General features: G+C 35.1%; 1 protein-coding gene across 1 annotated transcript; it reads left to right on the top strand.

Moving 5' to 3' along the window:
- Window positions 1–11,272: 11,272 nt before the first annotated feature.
- Window positions 11,273–23,473, top strand: Rbm13 (RNA-binding motif protein 13). The gene is made up of 8 exons (XM_085959188.1): window positions 11,273–11,418; window positions 11,568–11,614; window positions 16,519–16,662; window positions 18,579–18,761; window positions 19,992–20,121; window positions 21,182–21,385; window positions 22,929–23,000; window positions 23,238–23,473. The coding sequence occupies exons 1-8, from the start codon at window positions 11,404–11,406 to the stop codon at window positions 23,340–23,342; spliced, it is 900 nt and encodes a 299-aa protein (XP_085815314.1). The 5' UTR covers window positions 11,273–11,403; the 3' UTR covers window positions 23,343–23,473.
- Window positions 23,474–26,475: the final 3,002 nt, after the last annotated feature.

The following is a 26,475-nucleotide window of genomic DNA, read 5'->3' as shown; positions in this document are numbered from 1 at the left end:
AAACAATCGTAATGTGTAGAATTTACTTTGTATGACTGACTAGGCCGAGCTAAATGCATTCTCGCAATGTAATCGGACGGTGAGAAAATTGGCGCCTTAAAATAATGTTCTAAAGTTGAGTGCACAGCGTCTGCCTCCATTATAGTCTGCCCTTTTTCTAGATACAACTTACTGAGTTCTATCACTTTATTGTGGGATTTTGCGAAATCGCTCAATGCACTCCCAAGAAAATTGTTTCTATTTTGATAGTTACAACCATCCGACATCATTACAATTCCTTCGTATTCGTTGGATAATTTCCTTAAATAGTCAATAGTGCAAGATGTGAATTTGTTACATTACCATCTGCTTCATGCCACGCATAAAGAATTACATCTGCATCATTTACCTGATAGATGGTAAAGTTGTGAAGTTGAAATATGCGGATTGCAATATGGATGGTTGAAATATGCGAAATATTTGTAATATGCGGATGACGCTAATATCTTCGGACATAGCAAAACACTTTGCAAATCCATGGTGATAAACATTCTTTTGCTGTTGGCACATTCTTTGGCTTCACCTTTGGCAATACGACGTTCTTCCTTTTTCTTTATGTGTAATTCAGAATCTTCTTCGTTTACATTGCCAAGCTTGAATCCGAAACATAAATTACACTGGTCTTTTCTAGGCCTGTGGATTGAAATTTTTTCTTCATGTAGTATTTTACTAAAAACATTTCGATTAACGGCGTCAAGATTATTCTCCAAACACCATTCTCTATAATTATATGTTATGCATATGCAGAATGGATATAAAATTGGACTCCACATAGTTTCTATTGGAAGAAGCTCTACAATAGTGGCTGGGTACTAAAGGTATTAGATTGAGCCATTTCCTGACGTCGTTGATTTTATCTTGTCGATGTCCCTTGGTAAATGATACTTCATGTACACTGCTTGGAGTACTGTTTTCTATATAGTTATTTGGAAGACGTATTATCATATCACATATTATCGTATTATTATCATTATGTTTTGTCCATCGTTTATAAATATCTTCTTTTATGCCAAGTGTGTTAAGGAAAAAAATCCGACAGACTTTGTATTTTTCTCCTTTTTCGTTTGGAAGGTAATTGTCGTGCCCATCCTGTTTGTTTTGCACAAGGATGATGACGTACCATGACGTATATTTCGAGTGCATAAAAGACCTTGGACATACAACTTTTTCTCGGGCCATGATTTAATATCCCAAAAGAATTTAAATATTTTTTTACGCTGTTCGTCAGAAATATTTCCGCAAAGTAAAGAATATTTACTTTTAGGTGTGGTCATAATACGACCACAACGGTCCACAAGCCTTCTTCACGCTATATCTTCTGTTTTTTCCCTTCTACAACTTTCTGTCCGATATGCCATTTTCCGAGAAGTCTTTTCGTTTGGTTTTTTTTAACTTTTAATTTCCAAATTAAGCATTAAAACAAAAAGAAGGACGACGAAATTGATGAATAATACATGTAAATCATAAAAATAACTTACTTCAAAGTATCTCTGCAATAATATCTAGAATAACAGCTTATTTATATCACGAATAACACACATTTAGCAACTGATAGTTTACAGGCGCAATGTTAGCGTATAACTCATTAGCTCCGATGTGCCGAGTGCGTGCACAACAATACCTCCAATGTGATAAGTCAGCACATCGGAGATTTATCCACTTTTAAATATGAGACCCATCACATTAGAGGTTTAGTTTTTCGAAAATAACTTTAAACCAAAAAGTGATATCACATTGGAGGTTCTTGTCAACGATGCAGAAAAAATCGTAGAATTATTTCATCCAAAAACCAATTTTCGTAAAAATGGCACATTGGAGGTTTTTTTTTGTGCAACGACGATATGAGAAAATATCGGATATAAACGTCACGTTTCTGGAAAATCATCGGATATTTCTCAAATTTGGTCAATTCAATCGGTAGATAATTCGGTAGCGCACATATCGAAGTGAAGATGTAAGAATAACAATAAAACGTCGCTTAAATGAGCCGTTGGTGCGTAGGATAATAATGAATAATAGATTAATAATCAATAACTATTATTCATGAGTAACCATACGCAAACAAGAAGACGCTTTTGGTCTTATTTCAAAATCCATTCATATTTTCAATGCAAAGAGTTTATAAGAAGAAGAGTTAACCTACCTACCTATAATTATTATCATGACCAAGAATATATTTTTATTTTATTTATATTTTGTAACGGAGATTCTAAACTACAGACTGTGTTATATCAACATGGAAAAACCAGGTTTTATATTACCTAATGAATTTTATAAATTTAATATGTTCGATGTTCGACATGAAAACAATCAAACAAGTGGGCAATTATGAAAAGCTTTGCGCAAAAGTAATTTTTAAAAACTTTTGTCAGCCCTATAAATCTTATAAATGAACTAAATGGCTATCTACCTATTCATGAAGCATTATTTATATTTTGTACTTACATTTAAAATAAATGAATACGACAGTTGGTTTGTTAAATTTGTGTGATTGTAGACGACGATAGGAGGTTAGAATTTCATAATAAGTTGACGTTTCAATAAATGTGTTGCTGTTTTAGAGACTAATATTAATTTTAAGTACTAGCAACCAGCGGCGGCTGGTCTAACATCATGCAAGTGCACCGCACTGCTTGCATTGCTATGAAACATCTTCAACATCGTAAATCATATTTTTCTTCATAGTCTTTTAATATTATCGCTCACTTATTGTAATGCAAACCATAAACCGATGTGCCCACATTCCCAATCGGCGATAATACAGGCACTACGCACCGTGTACGTCATCCTCGCTGAAATCGTTTGCGCCCCGGCAATATGTTTTGTTTAAGTACTTAAAATTAACCCAAAGCTTAGTGTTAACTAAATCCATTATAAAACAACTTAAACCGTGCTAATCATTTACGCACTGCGTAAGTTCCAGAATATCGTGCGCCGACCGGGTAAAATGACATCATATTGTTCTGAGTAGAGAGCAATTACAGATTTGAATTATGGTTTGTTATTATAGACGCCGCGACTTCACGCTCAAATTATGTTTAGTATCACATTTAGCAATCTCGTATGTAAAATGCCTGTTAAACTAAATACAATAGAATTCATTATTTTCTAAATTTAAAATGGATAAGAAATATAATAGAATGTCGGTAAGATATTTTGATTTATGTGTACTGCAAATTAAATCAATGAAGATAAAAATAATTTTGGTACCTACCGCATTTCTGGAAAATTAATATTTCATTATCCTGTGTGTTGACTAAATGCGAAATGATGTCGGTATTTATAATAGGTATAGAAAATTATTAATTCATGAATTCTAGTTATAAGCTAATAAATCTTAATACTATTTCACAAAGTGCAGTTTCATAATAATCATTGTTCATACAGTGTACAAATTGCTAAAGATAATGTACTTATATAGAATATGATGGCTTACGTTGAAAGTAAGAGGTATTTATCTACTATAAGAGATGCAATCGTTTCTTTAAACAAATCCAATAAAGATTTAAGTAACTCGCAACATGTTTTATTAAAAATATACAGGTAATTCCCAAATGTCAATAACGTTTTGTCAAATCAAAAATAACGCCGAATTGATTTCATTTTTCAATAAGGTAGGTTTCCAGCGCACCCTCAAAAATTACAATCCAAAAAATCACCGGCCGCCACTGCTAGCAACATTAATTAGTCGTCAGAAAAGCGTTCCGTGGACATTCTGTCAAACGGTCCCAAATCCAACCGTTCGATTTGATTTGTTCGTTTCAGTATGAATGATACGAACCTTCAATTCAAAGTACAGACCTACAAACTTATCTGTAGAATGGCCATAAAAGGAACTACAAACTACCATAGGACGCCTTTTTGAAAATTTCATTCGAATGTCAGATTTTGTCCAATCATGATTGGGAAGTATTCGATAGTGGCCCCCCATCCCATTCTACAGTTAAGTTTGTAGGTCTGTAACTAGAAAATTAAACAACATCTAGCGTAGCTATAGATAAAGTAATAATTTCATATACCTAATGCAATCCACACACCAAAGCGAATATTCACCAATCAAGCTCGTATTGGCTTACGGGAAAGAGCACGCTTGCGCGACCGCCTTGCGTCTTGAGTGCCACAGATTTCGGAAGGTAATTAAGTTATCATCTTACAAAGTTCAATATGGAGCGCTGCGATTGTTTGACGTTTCGGTATCGAGCATTCGAATATATCAATAATTTTATATCATCATTGATGCAATAATTTGTTTCCAACACTGCTATCCATTCGCATTTACCCCGTCAAAATATCCCAAAAAAAGCACCCGCATCGGTATGGAAGGTCCGGTCGAGTCTCAAATATATGACAAATTGATGGTTTTCATTGTATCATTAGATCTCCTGCGTGCATAAATGTTTCGTTTGTTCATTAACAACAGGTAGGTAGGGAGCATTACAGCGGCGTTGGCTTTTTTCGAAACTCTTTTGACCGGACCTTCCGTACCGATGGCGGGTGCCTTAGACTATAGATACATCTAGACGCCACCCGTTGCATTGCTAAATGAAGCCGCTTGCCTTGCGTTTGGTTTGTGAGCGAGCAAACGCATTCATCTACAAATGTTCGAGACCATAGACCATTTCGATAGTGCTCGCCCAAAGTGCTCGCACTAGACGCTCAGAATTAAAATATAATTTTCTATTTTTTTACGTTATATAGTATTTTTAAGCGGTCAAAATGCAACCATTAGATAAAGATATCTATAATTTAAGTTATTTCAAAAAAACACTAGGTCACTGATATTAAAATATATAATAAAATACAAATAAATTATCACGAACATGTATCAACTTACCTATGAAACGTTATACCATCTTCTTGATTATCAGTACGGCTACCACATTTTAAGACAACACACAGAACCATCTTTTCTACTTAATTAACTAAAAATATTTACCACTGACTTTATGTTTAACACAAAAATATCAATTTTAGCAACACGAGCTCGCAAATTATCGACGCTGTGTGAAGCGTTTTGCCCCGATTTGATGGCGATATTTTTGGAAACTAGCTTACACAAATGTAGACCTTTTATCTTACTCTAGCGCGTGTCAAAGAGATCGTAAGGGTGCCGAATACTTTCTCACTCGCACTCATGCATCGTTTTTGTTCAGGCCTTGGCGGGTGCCCTTTTCGGGATATTTTGATGGGGTACTTAGTGAAAATACAAAAATGCGAATTTTTCACGTAATTTCAATGGAAAAACCATAAAAAACATGCAATAAAATTACTCAAAAGTATGCATTTAAAAAATGTGGAAAAAAAATGTTTTCTGTTAAAACTTGACGGCTGCTCAAAATCAAATTTCTGTTGTAATTAGTCTATGGCCATCCTCCCACGGCGCAACTGAAATCTGAGTGCTCGTCCGTGGTGGTTTGGCGGGCGCGGGGCGGGCAACTCAAACGTATGAACATGTCTCGACGTGTCCGTAGACAATGCGCGAGGACGGGTATTCGCGCGTGTTGTTTTGGCGCGTGTAGCTTGGTGCGGGCAAGATCGTACATGCGGCGGGCTCTTCCCATACTGCGCGCATAGAGATGTCCGTACTGCATGCACGAGCGCCAACGCGGGAAACGAGCGAGTAGCGGGTGTCTCAAACCATCATGAGCTTACCGCGCGCGTCAGGTGAATTTGTGGTATTATCTTCGCAAAGCATAGATAGTGCGAAGTGATGTAAAATAGGTATACGTTTTATAATTTTGCACTTTTTACTATATAAATAATATTATATGTAAAAATAATATGTTTAAATTTCAATAATTCTTAACACACATATTTATAATATTGTATACTTATCTTACTTATATTTTTATAAAGATACTTAAAAAATGTTTTTTTTTTGTATACAATTATTCAATATTCTTTCTCATTTATCTCTTTATCTAATTTCTCTGTATTTTATGGTTCTTCTTGCTTTATATATTATTAGGCTTAATTATATTATAATTTATATGGAAACTTTGCTGGTTGCAATATCTTTTTTCTACTCTATTTTATACATATTTGTAATCTATGTAAATGTTTGTTTTCCTTAATAATAAAAAATATAAACATAATAAAAATAAAATATATTAAGTAGGTATCATACCATATTAAGTAGGTATCATACCATCCTAGAGCCGGGGTGCAAAGTTATGAAGCGTATACTCTACACCTACATTCACACCATATGAAACGAAAAGTCATTTTTAAACTTAGTTTCCTTATATATGATCCAATATATAATCAAAATATATTATCAACCAAGGGTACTTGATGGAATTTAAATTTAAATTTAAATTAATAAATATAAATTTACCAAATAAACAGGAATTCACTGTATTAGATGACAGTGTGTATTCACCATTGGTGGTGTTTGAAGATGCCGAAAGGCGATACTCGGATTGCAAAAAATGACTCAAAAAGAATAGTAAAAACCTTAAATCAATTAGAATATACTTAATCAAATATTTGCTCATGTGACTCTTATTCGAAAAAATTGTCTGGTTGTTCCCGCAGTTTCTTGTATAAGTAATAAAATTCTTCTGTTAAAGTGCTTTCTATATTGATTTTATTGTCCCCATATTTTGCTGCAAAGTTTTGCCATTTCAAATAGGAGTTTTCCAGCAAAAACTTTTCTGTGTTTATGGTTTCCTATCCCTGATTTGACGTTGAACACGACCGGACGCGCGCGGGCTACTACGGACACTCTACCCGTGCCCGTCCTCGCGAAAATTCCGCGTCGTACACGCCCCATGACTACGGCCAAGCGCTGATGGAACTGGTCTGTGAAGGAACTCATAAACTGACCAATGTGATGCTTCGCACACGGCGCTACTGAAACCCAGTTGAAATAATAATCACATAACCTCAAACTGTCAAACTGGACTATCAGCTGTGTTGTACAAAAACTGACAACACGCGCGCTGCAGCGTTTATATAAGGTTATTTTAATTTTTCCGATTAATATTTAACCAATTTTGGTAAGAAAATATGATTTTTCATCGAAATCTAATGATGTTGGTACCACTGTTTAACGGTGACTGGAAACTTCAAAGACCACGCGACTAGCATGTCGCGTCTCTTCGCGACCGTTTTGAAGCTGAGAGATTTCAGTCTCGTCGTCAGCGAGCCGCCATTGAAATACATTAGCTAATACTGGCTGGAATTTTAGTTTCAGTTCCGTCGGACTTCAGTTGCGCCGTGGGAGGATGGCCTATGGCTCCAACCAATGCTACCACCTCGGCCATCCTCCCACGGCGCAATTGAAATCTGATGGAACCAGTGTTGCCAAGCGTACTATAATTATAGTATTTGTACTATAATTTTGGTCCGCGTACTATGTACGATATAAAATAGGTATAGTACGCCCAAAATACTATAACTTTGAATATCGTACTATAATTTAATATAAAAGTACTATAATTTTGCATTTGCCATTTTGCAATCGACTCGTCTTCGGAAATTTGAAAATCTGCGGCCCGCGTCTTCTCTTCTCGTAAAAGTTTTTTCTATCTGCGTATTTCTCCTAAAAAAAACGAGCCGACTATGAAAATCGGGGAACCTGCGGCCCGCGGTGAAATATTTACACATTCTATTAAATTCTCTGTTATTTTTTTTCTGAGAAACAAAAAACTACATTTTCAACAGATGACAACGCGTACTATATTTTATCCCCAAATACTATAATTTTGGAGGCTCTGTACTATAATTCCACTTTCAAAATATGGCAACAATGGATGGGACTGGTTTGTGAAGGAACTCATAAAACTGACCAATGTGATGCTTCGCACACGGCGCTACTGAAACCCAGTTGAAATAATAATCACATAACCTCAAACTGTCAAACTGGATTATCAGCTGTGTTGTACAAAAACTGACAACACGCGCGCTGCAACGTTTACATAAGGTTATTTTAATTTTCCGATTAATATTTAACCAATTTTGGTAAGAAAATATGATTTTTCACCGAAATCTAATGATGTTGGTACCACTGTTTTACGGTGACTGGAAACTTCAGAGACCGCGCGACTAGCATGTCGCGTCTCGTCGCGACCGTTTTGAAACTGAGAGATTCCAGTCTCGCCGTCAGCGAGCCGCCATTGAAATACATTAGCTAGATACTGGCTGGAATTTTAGTTTCAGTACCGTCGGACTTCAGTTGCGCCGTGGGAGGATGGCCTAAGGCCTACCGCGCATGGACGATTACATAACCGGCCGGTAGCATTCGGACAATCGTTGGTTTCCTCGCGCATGATCCACATTATTACCGGCCAGTATGTTTGAGCGCGCATGGCGTGATATAGATCGGAGGCAATGCGCGCGCACTGAAGATATGCGTCCGCACCGAAAAATGGCGGATTCAATATAAGAAACGTCAAAATGGATTTTGTAGAGCTTATATTATATAATATATAGAGGTTTTGTATAGATTATCAAACTGTTTTAAAATGTGGGTGTATATAGTATTAATTTATGAAGAAAGAAACTGAAAAAATTGGACTGGTACGCGCATGCAAAGCCAATAGGTACGCATCGATGAACTGTCAAGTCAAATGTGGATCTCATAACGGTTCGATGTATGCGTGCGCTCCATACGACCGCGTCACTTGTGCATGCATGCATGAGTGCACTCTCGGCCGGCCATGACTTGTCATCCGCGGGCTCTCATTTAAAAGCATTGCCAATGGGACCCCGGCCGGTTCGAATCGGTGTAAAATTTTGTGTCTGAACACAGATTTTCAATTCGGCCGTTCACTCGATCGTCCATGCGCGGGGTTGCATTGCAATACGATGGTTACAACTCCTCGATTGTTGACCGTACGATAGTAAATCGTTCATGCGCGGTAGGCCTAATACACTTTACGCAAATTGGGTAAAAGTTGTAGCAATTCTGAAAGCGCTATAGTGTACGTATATTTTTCATATTTAATTCATAAAAATTATAGAATATTTGGCGTAAAATATTAATATTATTTACAAATTTAAATCTGGCGCGGAAATAAAATTATTTAGTCTATGGCTGCATCGCTGTCGCATTGGTGTGATGCCAAACGCGAAATTCGCATCAAATGCAAGCGGTAGCGACAGCGATAGCGGGTGGGTTGCGAATTCGCTGCGAATATTCGCGTTGGCTTGTGCTAGCCTTAGTGCTCGGCCGTAGTGATTTGGTGGGCGCGGCGCGACAGCGTCTTGCGAAACTCAAACGTATAACCGTGTGTATTATGCCCCAAAAAAGACACTGTCTACGAACATTTTACACACGGTTATACGTTTGAGTTTCGCAAGACGCCACCGCGCCGCCCCCGCGTGACCACTACGTTCTTGCACTTAGTTCGGCCGCAGTGATTTGGCGGGCGCGGCGCGGCGGCGTCTTGCGAAACTCAAACGTATAACCGTGTATATTATGCTTCAAATACACTCTATGACGATCCGTCATATATATGTCGAAAAACCCGTTTCTTATGTTAGCATCCTGTGTCACAGGGTGTCACAGAGTGTAAATACCATGTCAGCTCTCATACAATATGTATGTATAAATGTCGGAATGGCATAGATTTGATCATAGAGACTAAAACGCTCTTAGCATATATGTGCCCGATCGTCATATAGTCTATTTGAACCTTTATGCCCCAAAAAAGACACTGTCTACGAATATTTTACACACGGTTATACGATTGAGTTTCGCAAGACGCCGCCGCGCCGCCCCCGCGCGACCACTACGTTATTGCACTTAGTGCTCAGCCGTAGTGGTTTGGCGGGCGCGGCGAGGCAATGGCAGAGGCGCAGAGGCAGAGGCGCGGCGAGGCAATTGATGCCTTTGAGATGTGGTGTTGGCGCCGAATGCTTCGCATTTCTTGGACGGAGCACAGGACGAACCAGTCAATCATCCAGAGACTGAAGATAAAGGAACGGCTCTCGACGATATGTCTGAGAAGAATTCTGCAGTTTTTTGGACATATTGTCAGGCGCGGACCGGACAAACTGGAGAGAGTGGTAGTTTTGGGTAGCCTCCATGGAAGGCGAAGCAGAGGAAGAGCGTCTGCGCGATGGCGCGACCAAGTGAAAGAGCTGACTGGGGGCACCATCCATTCTGCCCTGAGAGAAGCGGAAGATCGAGAAGGATGGAAAGTCTTGGTCGCTCAAAGGATGGCGAAATTTAAATGTGGTCACGATCCTCAGCCATGAGTGCACGACCAAGAACAAGACACACGGTTATACGTTTGAGTTTTGCAAGACGCCGCCGCGCCGCGCCCGCCAAACCACTACGGCTGAGCATTTAAATTGAACGACGCGAATAAGCGCGTAGTACCAATTAATTTATAGGTATATTAAGGTTCAAATAGACAATATGACGATCGGGCACATATTATATGCTAAGAGCGATTTAGTGTCTATGATCAAATCTATGCCATTCCGACATAATATTATACATACATATTGTATGACAGCTATGACATCGTATTCACACTCTGTGACACCCTGTGACATGGACACCAACATTAAGAAACGGGTTTTTCGACATATATGACCGATCGTCATAGAGTGTATTTGAAGCATTAGGTATCTAGTGCTAAGTATACCTATTGGCATGCAAGTCAGACGATTTACAGTCTTCAGACTTTTTTTTCGCGTGGAGCACCCCATATCTGCGGACTTTTTAATCCGCAGACCAGGCTCGTTGGATTTCAAACATGTTTGATATTTTCCTCTGCGAGTTGCCAGACTTCGTCCGTCGATCACTTTTCGGACCGAAAAAAATCTGTAATTGTTTTAAACATTTTCATTGATTAATATGTTAATTTAAACATTAGAAAATGAGAGATTTACTAATTATGTTTTTATTTGTATTAATGAAATTCATAAAAGAAAACGTAAAACTTGTTTTGTTTTCCCTGCTATATTATTTTATGCAAGTCTACATATAAATAACACAAAATTATAGGATTATCGGAAGACATTACGATAATCTCAACTTTTGACAGTTCGAATTTTTTATTCGTTCGTTGATCAGTAGCAGAGCATATACAAATCGGACGATTTATTGTCCTCGGAATTTTGGCTCGCCAATGGAGGAGCGTCTGTGTAACTGCCATAGACAAAGTAAAATATTATTGACTTTAATTTTTAATTATTGTCTATCGCACTGCATGGAAGCATGTCATAGATAGTATACGTCATGGTCATAGTCTATGATATGCGTTAAAGCATGTTCGCCGTATTCGTAACCAAACAAATTTGACAGTAGTTTGGTTAGAATCTTTGAATATTTTTTCTCAACATCCAAATAAGTTGACGAGGTAGTGTCAACAATATTGAACTGACATTATTTAATTAACGCTTAAAATGCAACACGACGATGTAAGGTTTCATGATATTTTTTTTATAGTATTTACATGGTTTTCATATTATGTTAAAATTGATGTGTACTCCAATGTGGAGCTCCACTTCGGTGTTTCCCTACACATTATTATATTTGTCTTGAATAACGTACATTTTGTGTGTTTTAGGTTGTTTGGAGTGTGATCAATAACACATTTTGTTCTCACAAAGTCAAGTAAGTACATTTAATAATATTATAAAATTACATAACTCTTAATACTGTTTAGGTACAGATTACCAATTATATAGTTCCCGACCTTTTTACACCGGTGAATATAGGAACAATATTTCGCGGACCGTTAACGCCAGACTGAAACCTAACAACCTACTTTAACCCAAAAATGAGTGAGTAGGTTGTGTTTGGTTGTTTTTCAGTAGGTTGTGTCAGGTTTTGGTTTGGTTTTTGGTCTCAAAACACCTTAATCACTATGACGATATGGAGTACTGTAAAATTACCTAACCATTATTTATAAATGGTTATTTTTTATTACATTTTAAATCTTATATTAACAATTAAAAATTCGGGTCTTGTGACTAGTTGTCCGCCGTCGCACGCTGCCATCTGTCAGTGAACGCAGTGTTGCCAACCGAATTATAATTATAGTACATTTTGGTCCGTGTACTATTAAAAAAGTAGAGTACGTCAAAAATACCACAATTTTGAAAAATGGATTTAATTGAATTCGCCAGTTAGCATATTTTTACATTTTCAACACGTCCTATAATTTTTGCCGAAATACTATCATTTCTTGGACCACGTACTATAATTCGATGACAAAAAGATTGCAGAATTCAACAATGTCGACTGACAGCCAAAGACGGCGGACGACCAGTCACAAGCACCAAAAATTCTTGCAAGTGGAAACATTTGTATATCTTCCCCGTTGTACCCGACTATCTGAAAGAGTCAGCTTCTTTTTAAATGTAACCATCTTATTGCTATATGTAGACAAAAAAATATTACTTAATAATTATTATATATTTAACTATGTCCGGACCGCCAGATAATTTACGTGGACCGGCAGATGGGAAACACTAATAGGTATAGTAGGCAGGGCTGCCGGAACTCTGCCGGAATGGGTGCCGGAACTCACTTCTTGTCTAGCTTAAAAAAATTATGTTCAAATAGCATTTAAATGAAATTTCAATCAGAATTTCCTATGCCAAGAATCGCATAAAAAATAAACAATTTTTAGACGTGTCAAATCTAAAGTTAAACAAACGAACAAATACAAATATACAGGCGGACCTCGACTTTCGCACAATTCGCTATTTCGCACATTTCAAAAAAAATCGTTTTTTTAAAACGTCGCGCTGGCCGTAGGGTTAATATATCCCCTTCTCGCTCGCTCACAAGCAAGTGCATTTCTTGCATCACTTGCATCCTGCTCACACCCGTCACTTTGCTTGTGAGCTAGCTAGGATAGGTTTAGTTTTGCGCAGGAGCGCGTGCGGGCGTGTCATGTTGTGCGTTTTGCTAATTTTCTTCATTTGAAATATTTCACCCTAAAAATTTATAAACATGAGTGAGAAACTGAAAAACTGCAGTGGTGATACGAACAAAAAGAAATCAAGGACTTATAAACTTCACATGACGTTCTGATTGCGGTGAATCTTTTGCTTCAATCGGACGTTCGTATGATACAAACAGGTCCACTACGATATGTTCAATTTTGAAAAATAAAAATAAAATTAAGGAATAGGTTCAAAATTGTGGAAATATATTATCTTTAAAGGTTGTTTCCAAAAGACACGGCATAGTTATGGATGAAATGGAAAAATATTTGTCATCATGGATCGACGACCAACATCAAAAAGATGTCCCTCTGAATATTTCAATTATTCAAGCGAAGGCTCTTAGTTAGTACAAAGATTGGAAGGCTAGAAAAAGAAGATTCTAACACGATTTTTCAAGCAAGTAACGGTTGGTTTATATTAAATTCACTAGAGAATCGGCTGATGCAGATAAAGATGCCGCAAAAGAATTTATTTCCTCATTATCCAAAATTATTGAAGATGGAGAATATTCCTCTAGCCAAATATTTAATGTAGATGACACAGGTTTATTTTGGAAAAAAATGCCTAGTCGTACATTCTTATCTAAGGAAGAATCAGTAGCCCCTGGGCATAAACCTTCTAAAAACCGATTGACATTGCATTTTGGTGGAAACTTGGCTGGTGATTTAAATTTGATGCCAATGTTAATTTATCAACCAGAAAATCCCAGAGAATTGAAAGGGAAGGATAAAGAATTGCTTCCAGTAATCAAATAAAAAAGCCTGGGTTTACTGCGTTAATATTAAAAGATTGGTTCACTTTACATTTCATGCCAGCAGTTAAGCAATATTGTAAAGTTAATGATTTACCATTTAAAATATTTTATTTGAAATAAGAAAAAGAAGAGTGGCAAACAGTTAACTCTTGATAACTTTTTAAGGGAAACACCCGCAAACCCCACTTAAACATGTCTCTTAAACATCTTATATTTACTTGATAAATAGATATTTCAAAATACACACAATTTAATTTTTTTTACTTCCCTCTACTTTCGAACATTCAACATTCGCACACCTTTTCAGGAACCAATTATGTGCGAAAGTCGAGGTCCTCCTGTACAACTAAAGTTGCAAAAATTAAAAAACTAGTATTTAAACTTAGTACTAGTATAGTAAAGTATTTGAATAAAAATATATAGTGATTTTCAAATTTTTGTCAAATTCTTGTCTGGAAAATCGTCTCAAATGCCTTCATCTGATCAAAAAGTGTCAAAGGTGGTCCGATGAGTTTAATGTAAATAAGTGCCAAAATTGGTTTGGTCTTCAACGAAGCTCTTATTGGAATAATAATTAGATTCATTCGCGAAAACCCGCGTTTACATTCACTTGAAGAAATGGGAATAGACTTCAGAGCATATCACAGACGGAATAGTTTTTCAAGATACCTATGTATTTTCGAGAATGTATTCGCGAAATCCACGAATCACTTCTCGTTCGTCTAGTTGTAGTCTGATTGACATGTTTCGAATTTCCATCTCTCCAAATGTCCACGATTATCAATATCTTCAGACCAATATTTTTGGTCAAGTACGCAAGCTTAAAGTGCAAACTCAACATCTTTGCTACGAGGGTGGGTCAATAATTCCTTAGAAAAAAGCATTAAAACAGTTTTTATTTTTGTATTTTTATTTTATTTCTCAACATAATCTCCTTGCAGCTCAATACACTTGGTTAGACGTTTCTCAATTTTTTTTAAACCGTCAGAAAAATAAATTTTCGGAAGGTCCTCAAAATAAGCATTTGTCCGATCGATGACTTCTTCATTTGAAAAAAAACGTTGTCCACTTAGCCATTATTTTAAGTTTGGGAATAGGAAAAAGTCACTGGGGGCTAAATCTGGCGAATACGGTGGGTGGTCGAACAATTCGAACTTCAATTCTTCAATTTTAACCATTGATCGTAAACATGTGTGAACACGGGCATTGTCCTGATGAAAGAGGATTTTTTTCCTGTTTAAATTAGGCCGTTTTTCTTCAATTTTGTTTTTTAGCTGGTCCAGTAAAGATGCATAATAATCCCCTGTTATTGTTTTTCCTTTTTCCAAATAGTCAACGAAAATAATTTCACGTGCATCCCAAAATACAGTAGCCATAACCTTACCAGCTGATTTTACGGTTTTCGCCTTCTTTGGACATGGTTTGCCTTCGCAATCCACTGCTTTGACTATTTTTTCGTCTCGGGAGTATAGTGGTGTATCCATGTTTCATCTACAGTTACAAAGCGACGAAAAAATTCATCCGGATTGCGTTGCATGAGCGACAACAGGGCTTTAGAGGCCACCACCCTATTGCGTTTATTGTCGATTGTGAGAAAACGCGGCACCCATCTTGCAGAAATATTTTTCATGCCCAATTTGTCATGTAAAATAGAAATGACGCTACCTTTTGAGATCCCTGTAACCTCAATTATCTCACTCAACTTTAATCTTCGGTCACTTAACACCATTTCGTGGATTTTATTGATCATTTCTGGTGTAGTCACCTCTACAGGACGTCCTGAGCGTGGTTCATCCTTTGTTGATGTACGACCACGTTTAAATTCATTTAACCAGTTATAAATAGTTGCAAGTGAAGGAGCAGATATGCCGTGAACTAAATCCAACTCATTTTTTATTTCCTTTGCTGTTAACCCTTTTATATTAAAATGTTTAATAACAGCTCTAACCTCAATTTTCTCCATTTTCCATTTTTCCATTTTCCACAAGCAAATTTTTTTTTAAATGTACGAGAAACACACAACAACCCGACCAATCTGATTGAAACTTCGCAGCATACTGAATCGGTAGTGCCGCTGCATGAAAACAAACCGCTTACAGTACTAGTCACGCCACCTGTCGGCTTTTCTAAGGACTTATTGACCCACCCTCGTATCTAGCATCCTTTTTTCAATTGACTCTTTCAATGTGGAATAAAATATTTTCGGGTCAATAGGAGGATAATTTTTTCAACATTATTATTACAAAATTCTGTTTTCTTTCTTCAAAAACTTGAATTAGTTCATTTATTTTTCAATTTGCAATGTGAATCTTTACTCAATTTGCAATGTAAAGGTTCACATTGCAATCTCGTAGGTCCAAACTTGGTTCTGACAATAAATTCTTGGAGAGTGTCGCACATCAATGATCCAATAAGTTCATAACAATACCATATTTTATTATTTTGACGAATTATCTAAATATGCTAAATATATTTACATTACAAAAAAAGCACTGATAGTCGGTATTACAAAAACATTGAAAAAAGCTCAAATAAAAAATATAGAATCTCTACGAGGTATTAAATTATCATTATAAGTAATCGTGACCATCAATAATTATTACTACTACAAAAAGACAAATTGGTTTTTGAAGATGTATTGGGTTAGAACTGGCTTGTATAAGAAAATCTCTCTACAGGCATTCAATTTACACCGTAGTGTCAATTTGTTGAAATAATATTGATATCACGATTCATGGGGTCCTTATGCTTGCTTTACACAATATGTTTTGGTGTTTCTTAATTTATATTTTATCATATGATTTCAGTACAAAGACTCAAAAGTTTTGCCGTAATGAATACAGCTTGACAGGTCTTTGCAACAGGTCTTCGTGTCCTCTCGCCAATAGTAAATATGCTACTGTACGAGAAGAAAATGGAATTGTGTACTTATTCATGAAAACGGCCGAAAGGTACATACAAAGATATTTTCAAATTATTATACGTAAGAAATTCTCTAACGGCGCTGTAACAAGCTATGGCAAATGGATCTAGATTTGAATATGGAAAAACAAATTTTACGGCAGTGCAAAACTGTTGTGAGACCGACGCTGACATATATGAGGCTGAGACATGAACGATGTGCTCCACTGATTGACAGAAACTGATGGTGTTGGAGCACATGGTATACAGAAAAGTACTTGGGTCAATCTGTGGAAATAGATTATGGCGGCATCAGTTTTACCGCAGACTATAGTGTCTGCAATGGTATTGTGAAATTTATCAGGACTAAAGACTCCGCTAGGTGGGACACAGAAAGGATGAACAATATATGAGCAGTGGCTCCAGTGGCTGAATGGAGTAGAAAACGACCTCTTGACTCTCGGTGTGTGTGAGAGATGGTGGAGAGTAAAGTTGGTGAAGGCCGAGGCCCACACCAAGCTGTAGATTCTCCAAAATCATATTGTGTTTATAATGTAATTTTCTACCTGGGACTACAACCCTATGTGGGTCTTTGTCTCCTTCAGCATATGCCTAGAGTTGGGTTTTGGGAATTTCCCGACGGGAATTCTCGAGAAATTTTTGAGATTTTCCATCCCGAATCTCGAGAATTGAATTTTTTAACATTTCGAGAAATCCCGGATTTCGAGAATCTTTTCTCGGGATTCGTGATTTCTTTATTATCAAATATTAATTGAAAAAACGATTTTCTATATGAAAAAAGTGGACAGAAAACACAAAACGTTCAAAGACTGATCGGGATATTTAACACGATTAAGCCGTCGACTCAAAATGAGCGCAATTTTTGCAACATCAGGGAATTTTTTGTCTCAAAAGCGTACGCGATTGTCAGACGCAGCGATTGACAGTCTTGTTTTGTTTATACAGCAGGTTTCTGAACAATTTATAATAACTGATCTTATTAGTGTTTTATACAAGATGCATGTCACGTGTCAGTTCAATGCCCTGAAACGTACGTAAAGCACCTTTATTAGAGTGAAGCGATGCTTGTTGCCTAACACAACTTAGGCTCCTTTCACATTATACGGTTTTGACCCTACGGCAAAAAACCGAAAGGCGACATTCTTTTAGTGGTGTGAAGAACTTGTTGCCGATTCGGATTTTGACCGTTCGATTTTTTGCCGTACGGTCAAAACCGTATTAATGTGAAGCGAGCGTTATTCGTTCGATTACTGGATTTCTCTCACTGTTAATGGAGGATTCCAGGTACACAAAATTGTTGACTGTCTTGAAAACACTGTTGTGCGCCCTGAAAATGTCACATGGTCTGTCTGACCCTCTGGATACAACCATATATTTGGTTTTCTTCACATTATCAGTGAATACTTCTCTGATAGTATTAATTTTCGTTCCTGCATAATATTATGATGTCAATGTCGTTTAGATATGCTAATATTTGACAAAATTGTATAATTTAATATATGGGTTTACTCATGTCAGTCATTCTTACTGCCTTTTATAACATACCTTTTAAATATTGAAAAACAATGTGGCCAGTGGATCTCCTTTGTTATTGTTGATTGTGGCGATTTTGGTATACCTTCCTAGTATCTCAAGCTCTGTTTACCATGGCAATTTCTTAACTTCTTTTTCTGCTTGTCTTTTCTTCTGCGTCAGTTTTGTTTTTGTAGCAACATTTGGCATTCTTTATTTTTTTCACTTACTTACCACTGTTTGACATTATTCATCAAACCCTTTGTTCCTTTATGGTTTCTGTACTTTCCCTAAGATTGCTGCTCTTTTTCCGGGCAGTCTATTGGACCAAACATCATTAACTTCCAGTTCTGTGTTGCCTGGCTGTACATTTGTATAATGACATTACATTATATGCCAATAGTAACGTAATAATGTAATATTGTTTTTTCAGATCGATGTTTCCAAGTAGGTCATGGGAAAAGGTGAAACTCTCCCGCAACTTCGAGAAGGCTATATATCAAATAAATGAAAATCTTTTGTTTTGGCCTGGATTTATAAAGTCAAAATGTAAACAGAGACTTGTAAAAATTACCCAATACTTGATACGTATGCGGAAGCTTAAACTAAGAAGAGTGTAAGTATAGAAAACTTATTTATCTTAATTTTATCATTTCTGATATTTTGCAGTTTACTTAGAAACTAATATTGTTAATAACGGAAGAATCTTAAGGGCCCATGTGCCGTATAATGGTAAAAAATGTGATCATAAAATGTTGAAGGCATTATAAATGACATACACCTATATATTTCTATCGATTGTTCAGACTATACTTCCAAAGATATTCCTAATTATTAACCACAGCACGTTGGTCCCTAATCACCTTTTTTTCAAATTAGTTTACACTCATTGTCTCAAGCATCAGTGTAATAGTCAAATTAGATTACGAGTCTGGTTTCTTGCCAACTGACTAGCGTCAATCGCCTTCGAATCTATTATATCGAATAATAATTATTTTAGTCAATATTTCTAATTGAAGTTGTTCAAAGTATGAACGGTTTCGAATCCCGGATCTAAAAACAAAAATCTGTTAATATAACCTCCACCTTGTGGAGGCCCTTACAATCTTAGAATCAAACATAGTAAAAAATAAATAAATTCACGATTGGACTTGTTATTGGGACATACAAGAAGTCTGATCTCCAATGGCATTGCAGCTTAAATCGAGCTTTTATCGATATTCGATAGCTTTCTGAAAATTTTTGCCATTCTATACCATCATTCATTCTATATCATCACCCCAAAAGCAAAAGGGCACTTGTGCATAAATTGAGTTTTGAGAAAAACGCATTTTAAGGGTTTTTGGAATGAAAAAAAATCGTGGAGAGGTTATTACTTAATATTTTGAAATGAAATTTGGAACACATGTGACCTAATTACTCAAGATTGAAATGCAATTTAATTTTTTTTTATAATTTGTCAATTTTTGAGAGGTTTTAAGTCATATCTTACCCTTTTCCTATATGCATTTATGGATAGCTTTATCTTCATCTTTTGATTTGCGAGCGTCCACTTTACGCTTATTGTGATCTTCCAAAATATTTATTTGGGCCTCTTTGTCCGCTGCTAACATGTTTTTAAATTTTTCACAAATTTCACAAGTGCCCTTTTTCTGCAAAGAAATTATTTTTTTTGTACAAAGGCCCTTACTCACTTTTAAATAATTACACTTGTTACCCTTTTCCTATATTATATTTGTAAACATTGCACATAGTTCCTAAAATCGTGTACATGTTACCTTTTTCCTATACATTAAATGAAGATGAAGAAAATATGCCGTAATCCAAATGTGGTGTTTTCTTTCAGGAAAGAATTGATTCCCATCCAACGTAAGGTGGAACGAAGAGAACGACGCCGCGAAGAGAAGGCATTGGTTGCCGCTAGAATCGATAATGCCATTGAAAAACAACTTTTGGACAGATTGAAGAAAGGAACGGTTGGTATTTTTTCAAAATATATCATTGATATCCATATCAGTAGATGGTGATATTTATCATTATGTACATTTTCCATTTGGAGAATGAATGGATCTTGTAGTGCCTGTACACGTGCATGTATTTTCTGCACAAGAATAGTGTGTAAACTAAACTATTGTACTGTTTGCACAACAGTGGTGATTGTCACACCAATCCCATTTTTAAAGAGACATGTTTGTTGTTGCGTGCATGTTTTGTGTGCTGCAAGTTGTAGTTTGTATTTTTTACGGCAGGTTCGCAATGATCGTTCTACCGTGCATGAACAATTTTTAATTAATAATGTGAAGTTATTTATTCTATTAGAACTTCAAATAAACAAACCCTACATCTGTTGGATTCTTAGTTGGCTAGGTGGCTGAAAATCCTACTTAGCTTGAATATATTTTTCATTTAAAACCTAAATATGTATCAGTAGTGTGCTGTCCATAGATGCTGTAGATACGGAGCATCCCCAGAAGTGTTTGATAAATTACTATGTAATAATATTATTTATTCAATGCGGAAATTGTATGGTATATATTATTACATATCATTTCTTATTACATATCACATACTAAATATTGATTAAGGCTTTCTTGATTGGCTGTAATTGTTCACATTCTATAAATGTGTTTAAAATATTACAGTTACCACACACCATATTACTTCATTGGGCCTAATTCGGTAATGTGTAACAAATATGAGGTATGTATATATATATGACCTAGCGGCTTACGTGTCAGTTTATAATGTTGTGTGTCCCAGGTTCGAATCCTGGGTCTGGCAAATATACATATTGTTTTCCAATTTGTGTTTGGAATCAGAGTATGGATAACCTAATAGATTGAGCAAGTGGCTAACATCCATTTCTCTTAAAAATCCGTTAATTCAAATCTCCACTCTGGAGGCCCATATGATCCTATTAGGATCGGATATGGTCAAAAGAAAGAAAGGATATATTTTCAATAAGCGTAAGTCATCGCACATTTTACAAGTATATGTCACCGCATGTCACTGATGTATTTTTGTTTTTGTTCACAGTACAATGATATCTACAATTTCCCGCAAATGGCTTTCGATAGCGCATTACAAGCGGAGGAGATTTCAGGGGAGAGTGAAGATGATGAAGATGAATCTGAAAAGGAAGAGGAGAAGGAACTCGAACCTGGTCTTGAAAAGGAACTGCAAAGGAATCGAACGACAGATGAATTCGTTGAAGGTGACACTGACATGGAAACAGATGAGGTACAGTTTACAATGATTACAAATTTTATACTCACAATAATATGTTCATATTCATAAGCATCGTGTATATTATTATCCAAGAGACATTTTGAGTTGGCGACCTTATTAATTTATTATTATCCATCATTATAGTTCTAAATTCAAACAAATATGTGTGGAATTATGAAGATATCCCTTCAACATTAGTATTTTGAGGGCATCTTATTACATATGTATGTGTCAACATATAATTTTTATTACCACACATTTAAGAAGGAAAATATATTTTGACACTGTGATGGATGTTCCAAAATGGAAGCAGTTCCCCATTTAAATTTAAAAACATTTGAAAGTTATTAAAAAACATTTGACAAACCATTCTCAATCAAATTAACTGACACACATTTTTAGATGGGCTTCACTATTGAATTACCTGGCCATTAGATATAATTAACATGATATTTAAATGTGGTAGTTAAATATTAATTAACAGTTTAGCAGTGATTGTGTTTATACATACTTATCCAAAAACATGAAAAAGAAAAATATTTTTAATTTAGACTCAAAGATAATATTTTATGGTTATGTTTATCATTGAAATTTAGTTTACCTATGATGTTTTTAATGCAGCTAAAATATTTTTGAATAATTCATAGTTTTAATATATTAAAATAATTTTTGTGAAAAATAATAATGTGTATGTATAACAGTTATATAAAAGTTACTTTTATCAAATGGAGCTTCAATATTGTGGCCATACCGAAATTCGATTTGATTGTCTCAAATTGCAAGCTTTGTATGTTCCCCGTAGGTGTTTCTGGTAGACTACATACAAATAATTCACAGCAAACTCACATTAGAGCAAAAGTCCGTCACAAAAGAAGTACCATGGCGTCTTCCAAAATAATTGTGACATAATATTATCAGGCACCCCAACTTAATACTTACCATAATTATTAGATTCATTTCATAATTATATTAAAATCCACCACTATGTGGTTAGGACGGCAAGCTGACTGCTAGTCTTGGGGGACAGCTGGATCTGTTAGTTTATTTAAATTTTCATTTGGAATCCAGGTTTCTTTTATGTTTTAGCATCTTTATGCTGATGAATATGAAAAATACGAAATCTATTTAAATAATATAACCACACTATATTATAATGTAATAATATGCATTATGTACCTACATATTATTATGTAGTAATTTTTCATCCAATGTTCTGCCTATTGAAGTTATTTAATAAAAGGGTACATACATTGTCTATTGCTTTATTTTTACATACTATTATTAATTTATATGATCGACTGAGGTAACTTAATAAAATTTGAATTTAAAACTTTAATTGATACAAGTTTTGTAGTTTTCTATATTGATCGATTCTTATATTCTAGATTAGATTTAATGCTATATTGATTAGTTATTTTCAAAGTAATCCTTTGACATATTGGTGTTTGTGTACGTCATTGACCACACTAATAGTATGTATACATAACACATGTATCTTACAACATTTGGTACCTAATTCTAAAATATTTTTTACCTACTCGTTTTACTTTTTTAGGAAAGCGATTCTGGATTGAAACAAGACGCATCTGTGGGAAGCGATTTTGAGTCAGAAACATCGGATATAGAGGTAATTGTGAAGAAATGGTTTGAAATAAATGATTTACAAAAATGAAAGTGACGAATTAAAGTCTACAAATTATCAAGCTGCAAAAATTTTATCAATTGGTCATGTTAAATCTCATTCCCAGCTGGAGGTCCATAATATGGTCTGGGTTGGAAGATTAATAGTTATTTATTGACGTACCCTTATATGTGCTTAGATCTAACATAATAATAATAGTCTTTATTGTATGATTCTTTGCAGGACACACCTCTAAAAGCCACCAGCAGGAAATCAATTGGTAAACCTCGTGTTGAAATTGAGTATGAAACCGAACCAACAGCTACAAAAAGCAGAATACGAAATTGACAGTCGCCAAATAGGAAGACATGTTTTATATTTACTATTCTTAAATTTTTTCTCAAAACATTTAAAATTTCTGATATGCATTGTAAACCAATAGGACGAAATAATAATTTAATTATATTTTATTCATTAAATGAGTGTTTTTTTTCCATCCTAATTTTACAGTATTGTTTTTATATTTGAAACATTTCATATTCTTGAAATGTAGACAATATTATAATATTTTTGAAAGTTGTCAATTTATAATTATAATATTTTATGATGTTAATACCAAACGATTGATATGATAATCCCTTATCATCAACTACAAGGGGGAGGATGTAGATCAGTGGTTTCCAAACTTTATGTTATTACGCCTCCCTTTAAAAAAAATCTAATCTTGGCACCCCAAATAATACAGACACCCTTTTAAATAGGCAACAATGTACTAATACACAAATGAAAAAAAAAAAACAAGCTTTTACTATTTATATTATATTAATTTTTAAATTAATACGGTTTTCATGCGACGAATGTGCTTGTTTATTAGCACAAATCAATTTCAATAGTAGTCAATCCAAATTCATCAGCGTTTATTGTCAAATGGATTCTACCATGGGCCCCACATCTTGAAGCGGGCTCCCAGGCCAGGATCTTTGCCGGGCCCACCTACCTATCGCTGAGGTTAAGGGCAGTGTGGTGCTCTAATGTAGTGTTTCCTAAATTATACACGGGAGTTATCATTTAAGTATATTAATTATCATATAGGTATCACATCAAATTGCAACGCACAACCACATATTTAAAATATTTAATAGTCCTGAGACAAAGCAGCGCCTTACTATTAACCCATAGCTTACGGGCCGCACAAAATTGTGTTTTTGCTAATTACTTTTCAAATGCGAATTAACACGTTAATTACAAAATTAATTAAAAGGGCCCGTAAGCATTGTGTTAATAAAATAATGTGAAAAGTGCATTAGCAAACTAACCAAGAACTCGGCAAATAGATTTTTGTTTGCTTCAATGTATCTGGCGTAGAAATCATTTAAAAGTGGAATTTTTTTGTTGTATTTCGATTTCCAAAGCTCCAATTTTTTATGAATGCCTTCACTTTGTCTTTTTAAATCAGTGAATGCATTAGTGGTCCTTGCATTGATTTATTCATTCAATTTTTTTAAAATTCCAACCAAATAGATAAGTTTAACAACAAAATTATCGTTCCTAAACAAATTTGCCTCAAATTTCAACATTATGATTTGACCCTTTTATTTCATTTTTTTTACGGATAGCCAGCGCGCTTCACAATATCATAGAAGTGAGGTATTATAAAATTAGTCTCCATATTTTCAGACAGGTTTGCAAACAATCTTTTATAAGACTAATTTTTGTGTAGTTTATAACTAGCGGCCGTTTTATAAACTATGCATTTGCAAACTGCAAACCTGTGGCTACATTAATTGTGTTAAACTTTTTGCGCTATATCGCTTTAACGCTAATGCATTCACATACTTTGTATATAGAGATTTGTACCGAAGCAACGGGATGGGACTGAGTGACCCCGATTAGCGAAAAATAGACGCCATAGCTTTATCAATTTGTACATAGGTGTCACCGTAAAATAGGGCGTATTTAATTTAATAAGTTATTTTAATACCGCATAATCATTATTATGTTATTACATAATTTACAATTATTGCTTTATTTATTTGTATAATAATAATAAATATTTCTCTAAAATTGCCACGGGTTTAGATAGATGGAATAAATTAAGTAATTCATTTAATTAAGTAGGTATATTATGACAATATTAAAAATATCGGACGTTTTTTACGCATTCTCCACATGATAACGATGTGGGGATGGTCCCTATGAACCCTTAAGGTAGAGCCGCCACTGGACCCACCTGCCAGAAGTATTGACTTTAGAATTCATATCAAAGGTAAAAAACATAAGATAGCGCCATCTGTCTTCAACTATTCCCGATTATCCCCATCAACATTTTGATAATGAATTTATTGTTGCTTCAAAAAGATTACGCCCTGAAATTACATACCTACGTAAAACTCAGAGACGGACATGGAATACGACGGAAATGAATAAGGTAGGGTTTGCTGTGAAAATGGAGAAATGGGATGGTTGCGAGCATCCAAATTATTTAACTCAAGCAACTTTCAGAGGACGTGTTTTAAATATAAATATAACAATAAAAGCCGGAGAAAAGAAACTTAGAATATTTAAGACTACATAATTGTTCAATGGAAATTGAACGTCAACAGCTTGTGAATCACATACCTACAATTGTTGGAAACAGGACTTTTTGGTCTTGTAAAGAAGTGGGACTCTTCATATCAGGTAGTCATAAGAAATAGGTTTTACAATAATTTCAATTTCTTTTCAATTACCTAGGTACCTACCTACCTATTAAAAGTTTTTTTTTTTTTAAATTACTATCATATTTAATGTACCTAGGTAGAGTCTACGTTTTATAACTTTTCACTTTTTTGCACTGACACTACACTGATATGCCTCATTACCTGATTACCTCGTATACAATTAGATCAATTAATGATCTTCACTTGTATTAATATAATATGTAATAAGATAAAAAATTGATAATATAATAATATGTAAAAAAATATTTTTAGAATAGTTATACAACATCATTTTCATCCTAGAGCCGCAGTGCAAAGTTATGAATATTTATAGTAATCTTCTGTATTATTTATGATAAATTAGTTCTTTTGATATTCTTTTTATCAATAAACTAAACACTTAATTAGCCATTTTGTACACCTTTCCTCTATATGTAGCACAAATTTTGAGAAAAATGTATGGAGATAATATTGTTTATCACGAGATTTACAATGGAAAAAAGACGAATTTGTAAGAAGATAGTTTTGCCTATATTAATCCACTTTCAAATCCTAAAATTTCCCACGATATGGGAACACTGTAATAATGTTTGGCGAGCGAATTAGATTCTATAAAAGCATGGAAAGGGATGCACCATTATCAACCGCGTGAAACTTTATGTTGTTTTCACTGAACACGAACACCCCAAATAATTATAACGACTGACTTATATTCATGTTTTCCATAATATAATAATTATACGAAAACGAAGGAAGCTATCCATTGCGAAATGCACGAGTAT

The sequence above is a fragment of the Rhyacophila brunnea genome, unplaced genomic scaffold, assembly GCF_057557595.1.
Source record: "Rhyacophila brunnea isolate RB1 unplaced genomic scaffold, BYU_Rbru_1.0 scaffold_8, whole genome shotgun sequence".
Taxonomy (NCBI): Eukaryota; Metazoa; Arthropoda; class Insecta; order Trichoptera; family Rhyacophilidae; genus Rhyacophila; species Rhyacophila brunnea.
Note: the sequence above shows the minus strand (reverse complement) of the source record. Positions and strands in the feature narration are given on the sequence as shown.

Bases quoted from the DNA above. Each gene is read 5' to 3' on its own strand.
- Rbm13 (XM_085959188.1), top strand. The intron at 16,663-18,578 runs GTACATACAAAG...TTGTTTTTTCAG, and splicing joins TTCATGAAAACGGCCGAAAG to ATCGATGTTTCCAAGTAGGT. The intron at 20,122-21,181 runs GTTGGTATTTTT...TTTTGTTCACAG, and splicing joins ACAGATTGAAGAAAGGAACG to TACAATGATATCTACAATTT.